The sequence below is a fragment of the Solanum tuberosum genome, unplaced genomic scaffold (assembly GCF_000226075.1).
Source record: "Solanum tuberosum cultivar DM 1-3 516 R44 unplaced genomic scaffold, SolTub_3.0 scf00127, whole genome shotgun sequence".
In the NCBI taxonomy this organism is placed as follows: Eukaryota; Viridiplantae; Streptophyta; class Magnoliopsida; order Solanales; family Solanaceae; genus Solanum; species Solanum tuberosum.
This window is the reverse complement of record NW_006239058.1, coordinates 1,420,235-1,433,758: the sequence shown is the minus strand read 5'-3', so window position 1 is coordinate 1,433,758 and position 13,524 is coordinate 1,420,235. Positions and strand designations below refer to the sequence as shown.

At 37.7% G+C, this 13,524-nt stretch overlaps 2 protein-coding genes across 2 annotated transcripts; one reads left to right on the top strand and one right to left on the bottom strand.

Annotated features, from left to right (window-relative positions):
* Positions 1–148: 148 nt before the first annotated feature.
* LOC102580870 (miraculin) lies at positions 149–1,130 on the bottom strand. The gene has a single exon (XM_006351484.2). The coding sequence runs from the start codon at positions 960–962 to the stop codon at positions 345–347; it is 618 nt and encodes a 205-aa protein (XP_006351546.1). The 5' UTR covers positions 963–1,130; the 3' UTR covers positions 149–344.
* A 5,488-nt stretch (positions 1,131–6,618) lies between these two features.
* Positions 6,619–13,249, top strand: LOC102589459 (uncharacterized). The gene is made up of 7 exons (XM_015310479.1): positions 6,619–6,700; positions 11,402–11,543; positions 11,659–11,840; positions 12,121–12,206; positions 12,286–12,334; positions 12,571–12,637; positions 12,762–13,249. The coding sequence occupies exons 1-7, from the start codon at positions 6,671–6,673 to the stop codon at positions 13,247–13,249; spliced, it is 1,044 nt and encodes a 347-aa protein (XP_015165965.1). The 5' UTR covers positions 6,619–6,670.
* Positions 13,250–13,524: the final 275 nt, after the last annotated feature.

Below are 13,524 nucleotides of genomic sequence, written 5' to 3'. Positions count from 1 at the left end.
GATAAGTTTGGAGTTTGGGCCATTTTGAACAAATAAATTTCTCTTTCTTTATCTAAGCTTTTGTCGTAACAAATCTGCAGAAAGAAAAATAAAGCATGCACTCTTTGCATGGGAAATAAGAGACGGCATTTACTATACAATATGTAGGATTAGATGCTCGTCATTCTTCTCTGATTAATCAAAAGGGTACAATGCATGAACTTTATTACTTGTTTATTTTTCAACTTTGGAAGCTCTTGCTTCTCTTATTACAACTACAATTAATCACAATATCAGACATACTCAAATTCAAATAAGTTACTTAGAGTACTTAATACTTTGTTTGTTGATGACTTAACTAGCCTCTAAGCTTTCTTAAACATGACCTTAAATGGGGCATCACTCAAAGCCAAACGTCTAACTCCATCCTGAATGAATATGCCAATATCTTTACAAATGACTTTGCAGATATCACATACTGTAGGACAATATAGCAGCTTATAATCGCGATCGAATTTCTCAATCTTGATCCAATTACTTACAGTTTCCCTACCAGGATTTCCTTGAGTTCCACCAAGCGTAATAAAGTATTGCCCTGTTGTTTCATCAAAGTCATCTAGCTTCCATTGTGTTGTCTGAACACAGATAGAATTTGCTGAAAATATGATGTTTAAATCAGTCGATTCGCGAATCACACCTTTCTTTGGATTAACGGGTGTGAATGTCAATGGGAGGCCTTGATCAATCTCATGATGCTCTTGGACAACAGCATCAAGTGGACAAATTTTATCGCCAATACTGTCCATGGTGAGTCCACCACCTCTGCCACGTACCACCGGTAAGATGTAGTAATCGACGCCTGTACGGAGTATCTTTCCATCAATGTCGACTACTTCCGGTGGGGATTCAGCAGCTGAGGAGAGGAAAGAGTTAGAAGAGATGGCTAAGATGAGGAAGGGAAGGAAAAGTTGGTTGATCTTCATTTTGAGGTTTGTTCTTTGGTATGTGGAGTTAATGGATTGAAGGTTTTATTGGGGTTTTATAGGTGTGGGAATTTAAGAAGTGCACATGGCCATGGGATCAAAATATTGAAAGACAATTTTTCTTCTTTGTGTTGTGTTTGACTTTCACATAACACCAAAATTTCTAATTTGAGATCAATATAACTTACTATTCTCTGACACATTGATAAGATACTGAGAAAATGATGAGCATGTACTTTGCTTTACGGCACGTTATGGCAAATTACGCAACTACTTTTTTCCTCTAGCTTCATTTTACTTATAATATATATATGAATTTTTATTTGTCCAAGTTTCAACATTCAAAAGGTCAAACTTAATCAGGTCAACATCATTTATTGGAGTTACATGTTGGCCCCCTAGTTCTACTACAATTCTACTTATTGGCAATTTATTATTGAGGTTAGATCATGCATTAGCTAAGCAGGAAATTAAATAATGTGGATACTCTGGATAAGATGATGTGGATGCACCTCACATGAAGTATCAAAGAAAATCTCTTAAAGTATCAATCAAAGAGAAGAAAATGGAAGTTTCTTAATTGTACTGCGGACTAGGGGATGCTGTAGACTCTAAATTTTGAAAAAACAAACACAAAGAAAAAAAGTAAAAAATAGAAGAGAAAGAAAGAACAATGATCAGAATCTCCTCTCTGGCAAGATGTAGCAGTTTTCTTTTCTTTTATAACAGTGGTGTATGAGTCAATTTCTGCGTGCCTCGATTAATTCTCAAGTTACCTACTACCTCCCACTAACACTAGTATAGAGTAAGTCCGTCCACAAAGTTTGAACATTGTCTTGGATATTTGGGGTTGAGTTAGGCCTAAGTGTCATATCTTTGAATGGTATAAAAACCAGGTCACTTTTTGGAATCCAATTGATCTTGGGCGTGAAGGGAATATAAGAGTGGCTTAGAGTCCGACATCGGTTAGGGCATTCTTGTATGGATTTAGGCAATTCTCACCTCAAAAGTTAGCTTCTAGAGTTGAGTTACACCCAAGTGTCATATCTTTACGGATAGAAATCACCTGCTGATTGTAGTAGTGTTGTCATCAATAATGCCACAAATACATTGATTGAGTGAAGGAATGGAGTGGAGAAGAAGAGAACATAAAAATATAACGTACTTCTCCTGAGGATACTAATCAAAATAAGCAATACGCAAAAGAAAATTTATAACAACACAAGTGCAACAAACGTATTTGCACATTGCCAAAGATAATTAACCGAGGAACACTTCCTGCATTGTGTTTATCTACCACAAATTAAACAGTGCCTCCCATAGTTAAAAGAACTCGTACCGGAACCTTTTCTTGAAGCTTTTTGTCCTTTGTCACAATCAAACCAGAATCCAGTGCAGAAAATTGTATTGCTACCAAAAGGCTACAATTCTGCAGGATTAGTAAAAAGTTTTGATTGCTTTAGAATTGTATCTAATACCCTGTAAATACAATCATAGACATGTTGTCTGGAAGGTTCGGCCATAAATTCATGAAGAATTCCATTAATTTCGATCCAACTACAACCAGGCTTTTTCTTGATTCTTTGATCTCTCATCACCTTCACTGTCCTGGAAGCATGTTCCAACATATTACCAGAGTTATACAAATTCCATAGTAGTACATACACCCCGTCATCGTGAGGTTCTAGTTCAAGTGCTTTCCCGGCAGCCATTTCAGCTAATTCCAAATTTCTATTCATAACAGAAGCACTCAGAAGTGATCTCCATATGACAGCATCTGGTTTCATAGGCATTTGTTGAATTAACTGCACTGCTTCATCCAAATGACCAGCACGACCAAGGAGATCCACCAGACATCCATAATGTGCTATCTTAGTTGCACAACTAGTGTCATTCTTCAGCCTGTTGAATAATTCCTTCCCCTCGTTAACTAACCCAGCATGGCTACAAGCAGATAGAACTGAGAGGTAAGTAATCTCATTTGCAGTCACCCCAGATTCCAACATCTCATCAAAAAACTCGAGGGCATTTCTTCCTCTACTGTGAAGTGCCAAACCTAAAATCATACTAGTCCACGAGAAAGCATCCTTCTTTATCATTCCCCTAAAAATCATCATAGCAAAATCAAGATTCCCACTTTTAGCGTACATATCAATCAAGGCATTATTTACACCAACATCCATAGCAAAACCAGCTACCTTGTTTACATATCCATGAATAGACCTCCCAAAATCCAGAGCTCCAATATCAGCACAACCAGATAGCACAGCAACTATTGTGATTGAGGTCGGGTTATCATCACCTTCTTTCCTCATTCTCTTAAACAGTTCCAATGCCCCAACCGGTTCTTTACCACGTACACATCCCACAATCATCACAGTCCACGAGATGGCATTCCTGTAGGATATTTCCTCAAACAACTTCCAAGCAGAATCGATTTCCCCGGAAACTACAAACCCATTGAGCAAACTAGTCCAAGTAGCTACATCCTTAACATGCATACCATCGAATACACGTCGAGCCAACAAGATTCTCTCAGTGCGGCTATACATATCGATCAGAGCATTACCCACAATAGGTTCAGGTCGATTAAGAAATTTATAGACCATAGCGTGCACCGTTTTGCCATTACACAGGTCTTGTGTGCGAGCACAAGCTGAGAGAGCTGCAACTATGGAATGGGAATCAGGTTTTAGAGAAGTTGAAACCAGTAAGCGGGTGAACAGATAAAACGCTTTAGTGGGTTGTTGTAATTGCAAATGCAGAGACAAAAGACAACTCCAGGAGACAATATCTGGTTGGGGAATTTGATCGAACACCTTGTAGGCAGAAAATGGTTTGTTCAGTTTGGCATATATGTTAAGCAGTTTGCAGGCAAAAGATTGATGAAATTGGGTAAAGATACCACATGTGATGGATTGAGCATGAATTTGCTGGATCAAATTCTCATGGCTTATACATTTGTCAAGTAGACGTTTCAAAGTTGTAGCTTTTACTACCAGTTGCTCACTGTTTTGGATCATCAAATTACCAACACTTCAATACTTTGTCCGTTCACTCACAGATGCAACTTACTAAGCAGAATATTGAGATAATAAGCTTCTCAAAAAACTAAGGCTTGTTCCAATTGAGCATGTGAAGATAAAATGTTCCTATCAGACACTTTCAGTTCGAACTTTGGAATTTTTTTGCTTGGTCTGCTTTACTCTTTCATGTAAGATGGAATTATATAAAGCTAAGTATGCTTGAAGGTTGATTAACTGTAAATGTAACAACATAGATCCAGTCAGTTCTGTTCTAAAACTTTGGAACAAAATAATAACAGCACATATGACGATGCTTGACTGACAAAGCAAATTTTGAATGGTATAATTGCCAAACATCTTCCCCTGCCTATGCTAAATTATTTTATTCATTGGAATTCATCACCTGAAATGTGCAAATAAAGAAAGAAGTAGTTTTCTTATTCAAAATGCGTATAGGAAACGAAGTCTATTACAATATTTAACTATGCCCTCAATCTCGAGCCAGAAATAACAAATTGAAGTCATGTTTGAAGATAGTGAAGGGCAGAAAGCCACGTTTATTACAATATTTCTCCTTCTCCTGCCGCTCCTTCTCCTGCCGCTGCATCTCCTCCTCCTGCTTCTTGTTGTTCTTCTTCTGATGATGATGATGATGATGATTCTCCAGATGAACTTTCTTCTTGAAAGGGAATACCTGGACAAAGTTATATACAAACTTTGAGAAGAATTAGAAATGATTTACACTTGTTTCAAGTAAAAAATCAGACCTACAAATTAGAGAATGCCACCAAAGTCAAACAAAGAAGGCGCCCAAATCGCAATGTCTCTATGAAAATGTTCATTGGCTCAGTTGCATGTTTTAACTTTTAAATATAAATTTGAAAGGAATAGATAATCCTGACCTTAAGTCTCATTTAGGACATCACAAGAACTAAAATACAAAATTCAGCGGAAACAAACTGGTACCTTCGATGATAAATCTTCTGATGTCGTCCAAATTTGCAGCAATATGCGCCTGATCATCAGCCTCTATATTATTGGAGGGTGTGTAATGGGCTCCAGCTAACGTTGGATGGAAGCAATACATTGGAAATTTAACTCCGTGCAACACTGCAGCATGTTCGTACATATTGATATTAGCATTATACTCGTATAGATCATAAAACAGTGTCAGGGGACGTTGTACCAGAAAAGACACTTGCTTGTTGTCGATCCATACTGGAAAGCCATTAATAGTGCCTTCTGGACCTAAAATAAAGTTGCCCAAATTGTGGGAAACCCTCCAACGTCTGCTTGCACTCCCATAAATAGCAATGACTATGTACATTCTGAAAATGCATACAAGGGTAAGTAAACCTTGCGCCTTCCCTAGCCATATACTCTGACCACTCAAAATTTTACCATAGGTGAGATCAAAATGATCAAGAAACTCAGGACGGTCAATTAGTATAGCCTCTTCTCTTTTCGTATCAAAAGCTAGAACACTACCGTCCTTTCTGAGGCAATACAGAGAATCGCGCCAATAAACAGCTCGACTACCAACAGGTAAAGATTGGACAGTATTGGTTCTCAGTTGGATTTCTCGCCACAAACCAGGTTGCTCTGATGAAAGTAGGTGAAATTTGTATAACAAGTTGGAATTTTCAACCAGGCTACTGACGGTTACCAATTTGTATTGATCTGACTTCGGGTAATCAACCACTAGACCTATTTTTTCTAAATCATTTGTAGAAGACTTTGGGTATGGTATCAATTGGTGCTCTTCAGTCATGGGATTGAAAACACAGTAACGCCTAACTCCTTCAAAGTCAATGAGAATGAGACCATTACATGAGGCCAAAATCTCAATTTCATCGGGTAAAGTCGACATAGATTGAGTGATTGGGTTTAAGGAGATTTTGTCGAATCTTTTTCGTGCTGCTCCATCATATACTGTATAGATGAGTTGGGTAGAAGTGCCTTTATGACGTTGAAACAAAGTTTGGGCAAAGTCAGAATGACAAATCATACCCTTAATATTCTGGGATAGAAGTTTACATTGAACAACAAATTTCAAGGGCAAGCGGGAGAAGATTTCCCCAAGGACATCTACCTTAAATTCCATATCATCATTCGCCATTTTCTTCTCCTCAACTATGGAATTTTGTTTAAATAAAAAGTCCTATTTATATCCAACCGTTACTTTAACTAAAGGGTGTGTCTTTTAGACGAAAAGGTGTATTTTAAATGAAAGGGTGTGTTGTTTCATTCAATTTGGTTACCAACGATTGTTTTCTAAATCCAACTCCAACGTAACTTTTACAGTGAACGAGAATATCCTGTACAACCGTCTGCAAAAACTCTCTTCTTCTTGGAACTTGTGTTCCAAAAAGATGGAGTTTAAATTAAAACACAATTAGACAACAGAACTTTTGTTGATTAAATTGATAGGAGAAAATTAGAGTTAGATGAGTGTGGAGCGATTGGATTTGAATCACCTGAACTAAAAAAAATCACATAGAAATGGTTGCAGATGACAAAGGATGGTTAATTTAGTTAGAATCAATAATGGAATTTGAATTCCAATGGTATGTATACTAACAAAATGGTTGTATTCAAGTATTTACATTCATGAATGAAGCGTAGTATAATTCAACCAGTAACTTGATTACTCGATCAAGTTGTTGCTTTTCTAACAATGACATGGATCAACATTTGCTTTCCCTTCTGAAGGTATATTATAACCAATCTTTAGTAGTCCATAAGCTTTTTCTTTCCCCTGTCCCCCAACATTTTGGTTATACTTTTCAGTAACACAGAAAAGAATTTGGTCCACAAAAAGGGTTTTGACTTCTAGAAAACTCGAATGCAACACAAAAATAGAAAAAAGTAGTGTTTCAAAGTTGACTTCCTTAGATCCATTGCTTCATTTTGCCACATGTTCTCACTAGCCAATTGCGTAGTGAAAATGTTCGTAAATAGATCTTCTGAAAGACGCAAAGGATGGTTCCTTTATGCAATCTTACAGAAAGTAGAACAATTTTTAGATGAATCATTTCTTTTGCCTTCCCTGGTCATGAATGATGATGGTGATAAATATACATTGGCATTAATCCAGGGTCGCTTTGATCTATTTCGCCTTAACCCTTCATCCCGAAAGACAGAATGGCTAGTGGTGTGTGATTCTGTTCATTTCAAGTTGTTGTTCTCACTTACACAAAAAGAGATGTTGGTGGTAGTTCTCATACAAATTTGTTCAAACTTTAAACTGGTTGGCAATGTAATATAAGCTCTTTTTTTTCACTTACGTTATTGGGAATAAAATAATTGCTTTATATATGATCATCATGGTATCCATTCATTTTTTTCGGGCCAACTGTCGGGTACCTCTACTAATTCCACGGGATACTTGCCACCTCCCACCAACAATAGGTTCCGGGTAACTCTGTCCACCAAGAATAAATATGGAGTGGGAAGCAGTCACTAATTCAACAGTGAGACATTCTCTTTTATCTCATTCAACACTTTATCGTGTTCTTCGACTTTGTGGAGAATGAGTAAGAGAATCTCTTCTACTTTTTCGCCCTCGTACTCATTGGACTTTCTACGCTCATGAAGGGGAATGTACCGATCTTTCTTTTTGTACGGTACCTCTAATTCCATAATCTGTTTGGCCACGAGATCCAACTGAGTCAACAGTGTGGCCAAAATCTGGTCCTTCTCAGTCTCTTTGTTGGTCTTAGCAATGTGATCAAGGGGTTGGGCTGCTATTGCACAAGGTAGTCATATGAGACCACCTGGAGAAATTTGGTTAGCCACTATTCTATTTTCGGGACTAAGACCCATGTAGAAGCATTCCATAAACATCTTATCTGGAATTCCATGAGTTGGACACTGCTGCAATAGGGCCTTAAATCTTTGCCACAACTCATAAAAGGTCTCACCCTCCAATTGCTTGAAAATTAGGATGTCATCCCTAAGAATCATCAATCTCAAAGGAGGGTGATCCATTTGGTCACCGTTGCTACATGACATGCTCAATTTCTCTGCTCTAAACAAGCAAGACACAAAACAAAACTAAAAGTAAGTAGATTCAACTATGACTAAAAAGAACAAAATTAAACTTAACCAAAGAATCTTAACCAACACCACTCCCCGGCAGTAACGCCATTTTGATTAACGTTTCAAGGACACCTCATCAAATTCTAAGTGTCAACGATTGCTAGTCAGTACATAATCCAACTAAATGAGTTGGGGTCGAATCCCACAGGGAGTGGTACATGTTTAAGATTCAATAGATAAGTACGAATATGTTCAAATCAGCCAAAAGAATAGACATTTACAAATAAAACATAATTCAAATTAGAGGTGACACGAATGTCAAATAACAGGGATTTTGGTTTAAATTATCCGCTACAACAACAACAAATAACACAATAGTAACAATAATGAGACGGGTTCTTGAGATGTGATTCGATGATAGGCTAATGTAGACAAATGGGTAATTGGAACTGTTAGAAAATAGTTGAATATTAGTGAATAAGCTAGACTATAGAGGAGGTAAACTTTCTCTCGAACAATTTACCCAGAATCAAGTCAATTTCTCTCGAACATCGACAAGAATACAAAATAAGAATAACCTACGCCTTAGTCTATTCACTCTCTCGAACAAAATGTGTGGAAAAGGGTTTAGGATTCACTCTCTCGAGCTGAACCCATGACAACCCAATACCCACAGACCATCAATCAATAATCTTGGTTTTAAAACCTCTCTCTTGAGCAAGCCAAAAACACGAAGGTAGAACTGCATTTGCAACTACAATTCTTTAAGTTAAACCACAATTAATGATTGAAATCGCTTCTAAATAGAATTTAAACTAACAATTAGCAATACCCATAAACTAAATCAGTCCATAATCACATAATCACACCCCAAGAATTGGGGTTTTAGCTAGACATCATAAAAAGATAAAATTCGTTACCAAATTTTGTTTCCATCAACTGGTAATATCAAGTTCGTCTTTACAAAGGTCCAAATTGAAGAATCTCAAAGACCCACTTCTAATTCTCAAGAAGTGAAAAAACTTCAAATTCTTCAAAGCTAAGGAAAACTTGTCTCAATACTCAGAGTTCAAACTGAAAATTAATTCTAAAGATTGTTCAAAATAAAACTTGATACGCAACTTAATGTTCAAAAAACGTATTTATAGTCGCCAAAAATTTGTTGCGAAGGACCATTCGGTGCAGTAAGTCGGGCTCGCCAATCAACTCAGCAATCCGCCCTTTGGTCAATTCCATCGCCTTTTTTTCCCTGGCCTTCAGCATCCTCCCGGTCGGTAACTTTGGGCAATCTAGTTATGCATCACAGAATCACTTGGTGATCCACCGACTGCTCCTTTCTCGCGCCAACTTGATTTTCTCCTTCAGGTCTAGGTACGCTGGAACTTTAGGCAGTCAAATGGCCACTCGGCGACTCGCCTAATGGACTTGGTGATCACCAGGCCTTTTTTGTTCTTTCTTTCAGCTCGCTTTATTCTTTTTATGCAAATTAGTGTCCATGATTTGTTTCTCAATCGAAATACCTGGAAATTTAGGATTTTACATAAGTTATTTGAACAAAATAAGCATTTGAGGACACTAAATCTCTCCAAATAAAGCCCTATATGAGTCCAAATCTTGGATTCATCATGGGTGATCCAGCATCTATAGTACCATTAGAGAGTGTGGCTATGAAGGATAGTCTCACTTATGAAGAGGAGTCGGTTGAGATTCTTAACCATCAGGTTCGTAGGTTGATAAATAAAGAAGGTGCTTCAGTGATGGTTTTGTGGAGGAGTATATCTGTCGAGGGAGCTACTTGGGAGGCAGAAGCAGCCATGAAGGCTAAGTATCCTTATCTCTCTCCTTACGATTCCGTTTCAGCTTGAGGTAATAGTTCCTCTCCATTCCCTCAGTTTAGTCTTGCACAAATTCAGTCTTAGTATCTTGTTCTTTCAGCTATTCTTGAATTTCCAGCATATTCTCATGTTCTTGGAACTCAGTTCAGTTAGATATCAATTTCATGTACTTAGTGGTAGGGATTGCAGCTCCTTCCCTCCATACTCAGCTAGCTTATACTTCATTCGAGGAAGAATGTACCCAAAGGGGAGATAATGTAACACCTCAGATCTCAAAATGAAGAAAATCCTAGTTTTTAGAATGTTTGGTGCCAGTACCAACGGAACCATCCACGGATCGTAGGTAGGACCACAGACCATAGGTGGGGTTCTATCGTTAAGGCCCAAATCTTTATAGTCTCTGATCCCACCCACGGTCAACCAGTATGGTTTGTGGTTGGACCTACGGACCGTAGGTGAGGGCAGTAGCCAGTTAGAGGGAAATTGTTGATGGGTCAACTTCAAACGGTCATAACTCTTAGCATAAAAAGAATTAGGTGGCCCATAACCTATCAAATTAAAGATAACTGAATCCTCTTTCCAACACCATTGAGTTTTCTAAAATCCCATCTCCGAGTAAAAAGTTATACTTATTTTAGTGAAGCCCTGTCGGGCAGATCATGAACGATGAACCCAAACGACGGCCGATAATCTAAATGATGGACCGTCGTTCTCTCCGTGGATGGGCTTTGTCAGATTTAATTCGGGGGCATTTCGGTCTTTTCCCCTACGCGATAGACACATAAACTATCGTTTTACCTTTAAACCATATCGTTTTACTCAGTTTAAGCCTAGTAACTTAGTCATAACTTACCCAGAACGATTATTCTCCAAAAAATCATAAAATATTACAGCAAAAAAGGAGAAAAAAGTCTACCAAACGCTTCCAAGAACGCATTAAGTTTTCTTCAGTTCTAGCCCCCCAGTTGAAAGATTTCTTCGTGAATGTCATCACCATGTATGTAGGATTTCACTAGTGGGTTCCTTTCATCCACTAGGACCCTAGAATTCAATTAGATTCTTGATTCATTATATCTTGCTTAGACATAGGGTTTCTAAAACCTTAGATATTGGTTGTGATTTAGCTGTTATAGTATTCTTAATCAAATTATCATGTTTTTGTGAAATCATTGCTTAGTTCCTTGCATGAAACTCAAATGGGAAGAATCACCTAGTTTTTTTTGTCTCCACTGAGTTTTGAACCTAAGATCTCAGGGTTCTCGAACACTTCAAGCTTGTAAAACAAAGGGTTTTCATTTTCAAAAAGTGAAGACCTTATAAAAAAATGGTTGTTAAATTCGTTACAGGAGTTCCCATATTGAAGTCATTCTCAGAGTTTTCGTTGGAGCAATTCCTTCGAGATTTAGTGCTGTGGTCACTCTATTTGCCTTCCTTTGATTTTCCTGATAGTCTTATTCATTGTTCTTCTTGCTGATAAAACTTCGTATTGAAACTAATTTTGTCAAATCTTTTTTGTTCTTTTTTTTCTTGTGAGCAGGAAAGGGGTTTTTTCCCTTTGTCGGCTGCTCTATTGTCATCTTCTGCTTTATGGTCTCACGCTGCCTGCACGATGGACTTGTTTGTGGATATTGTATCGTACTTTGAGGCCATTGTTCTTTCTCTTCTTTCTTCTCGCTCAGGTTTGGTTTATATTAATATGATATGTTTGGTTTCCAACTCAGTTCTATGGTAGTGTTACTTGACACTACAAACACTTCGAAGTCTTTCTGTTATATATACTATTTCTGTTTTCAGGGTTGATATTTCTTGGTCGCGACCCTGAAGTTGCCACTATAATAATTCATGCCTTAAGGGGTGCTGATAATTGGAAGAAGGAAGAGTCCATTTCCCTTCGACATGCATCTGTCCTAATATCCAAGGGTTACTTTTGTCATCCACGTGATGTTGCACTGATCATTGAGATGCATTTGAAGGCAGTGAGATCTGGTTATTGTTGAAAATCCATGTCTTCCTTGTTTCTTTGTTCCTTTGAACTTTGTTGTGTTACATAGACACGAAAGATAGCAATGAACCAAACTTTCTCGTGGCATACTTCTCGTATACGGGCTTGTTTTTTGCCCCTTTTCAATGAGATTCATTACTTGATAATAAACAATTGTCTTCGCAGCTATTTGGTCCTGACCCTCGAACTGTGTTCATATTTTCTCTCTCTCTAGTAATCAACTATATTTCTATTTACTCTTGTACCTGTTGCAGATCACTGCCATAGATCGTTTAGTGACATCAAGTCCAGACTCTGAAGATTTGTTGTGGACAGTATGGCAGCTCTGTAGTCTTGCCAGGTAAGAGCTTGTTTTTGTTTCATGCTACAGGTTTTCAATTTCTAACCTTTTTAACTAATGCTATTGAGATGTTCTCCAGATCTGATTGTGGACGCCAAGCTTTGTTGGCTCTGGTTCATTTCCCCGAGGTAATATGCTCTCATTCTGCATCGATCTAATCGAAAGTAGAAGCAATTCAAAGCTTCATGTGTGAGCATTACTGGCTAACGCAGTTACTGGCGTCATCCTTATTGTTTATAGCTTATCATTTACTGATTCAATTTTAAACACTAGCTGCAGAGTTTTCCCTTGTTCCCGATGATATGTATTTGACCATCTCAGGTGTTTTATTTCCATGGTCTGAAATTTCTTTTGTATCATGTAGGCTCTTTCAGCTTTAATTGCGATACTACACTCAGTCAAGGAATTGGATCCAGTTTCCCCAAATAGTGGTACTTCAGAATTCAGTTTGCAGCAATTTCTCCTCAAGAGAATATGGAATTGATGCTACTTTATGCTGAATACATTCAATTTTTGAAGTCTTTGCATAATGTCTATTAACTTCTTGATTTTTAGGAGCTCCACCTTTGAACCTTGCTATCTTTCACTCTACGGCTGAAATTCTTGAGGTCATTGTTTCGGACTCAAGTGCATCTTCTCTGGGGTCTTGGATTGGACATGCTAAAGAACTTCATAGAGTCTTACATTCCTCCTCCCCAGGATCCAGCAAAAAAGATGCTCCTGCGAGGCTTTTGGACTGGATTGATGCTAGTGTGGTGTACCATAGAAGTGGAACAATTGGTCTTTTACGCTATACTGCTATTTTAGCTTCTGGTGGGGATGCTCACATGGCCTCAACAAGTGTTTTGGCATCTGATGGCATGGATGTTGATAATGTCATTGGGGATTCTTCCTGCACTGATGGTAATATCATAGAGAATATGCTTGGGAAAGTGTTGGATCTTTCCCAACTGTTGACCCCATGTTGGATGTTTAAAGTGTTCATAACATACTATGAATGTGAAATTCTATCATACATTGTATCTGAAAGTAAAAGAAAATAATCGCTCAACATATTTTCCGACAATGGAACATTGGTCAAACCCCGGTCAGAAGAACCTAGGTCTAAGCAGTGCATAATCTTTTGTTGTAAAATCTGTCATAGCACCACCATTTACACCTTATTACCTATAAAATAAGTTGGTTATGCTTTACAATGATGTATCAACTTTCCTTAGACAGAAGTTTTTAATGATTTAATCAATTGTAGTATTTGGTGCTTTTTTTTGTGTTACTCAGAGTAAGTTCTCTTGTTAATTTTGTCAAAACAGTTAATATA

What these genes read in the sequence shown, in the direction of transcription:
- LOC102580870 (XM_006351484.2), bottom strand. Translation starts at nt 962, where the DNA reads ATGAAGATCAACCAACTTTTCCTTCCCTTCCTCATCTTAGCCATCTCT.
- LOC102589459 (XM_015310479.1), top strand. Translation starts at nt 6,671, where the DNA reads ATGGATCAACATTTGCTTTCCCTTCTGAAG. An exon ending in CAGCTCTGTAGTCTTGCCAG is followed by an intron (nt 12,207 to 12,285) that starts GTAAGAGCTTGT and finishes GATGTTCTCCAG; the next exon opens with ATCTGATTGTGGACGCCAAG. An exon ending in TCCAGTTTCCCCAAATAGTG is followed by an intron (nt 12,638 to 12,761) that starts GTACTTCAGAAT and finishes CTTGATTTTTAG; the next exon opens with GAGCTCCACCTTTGAACCTT.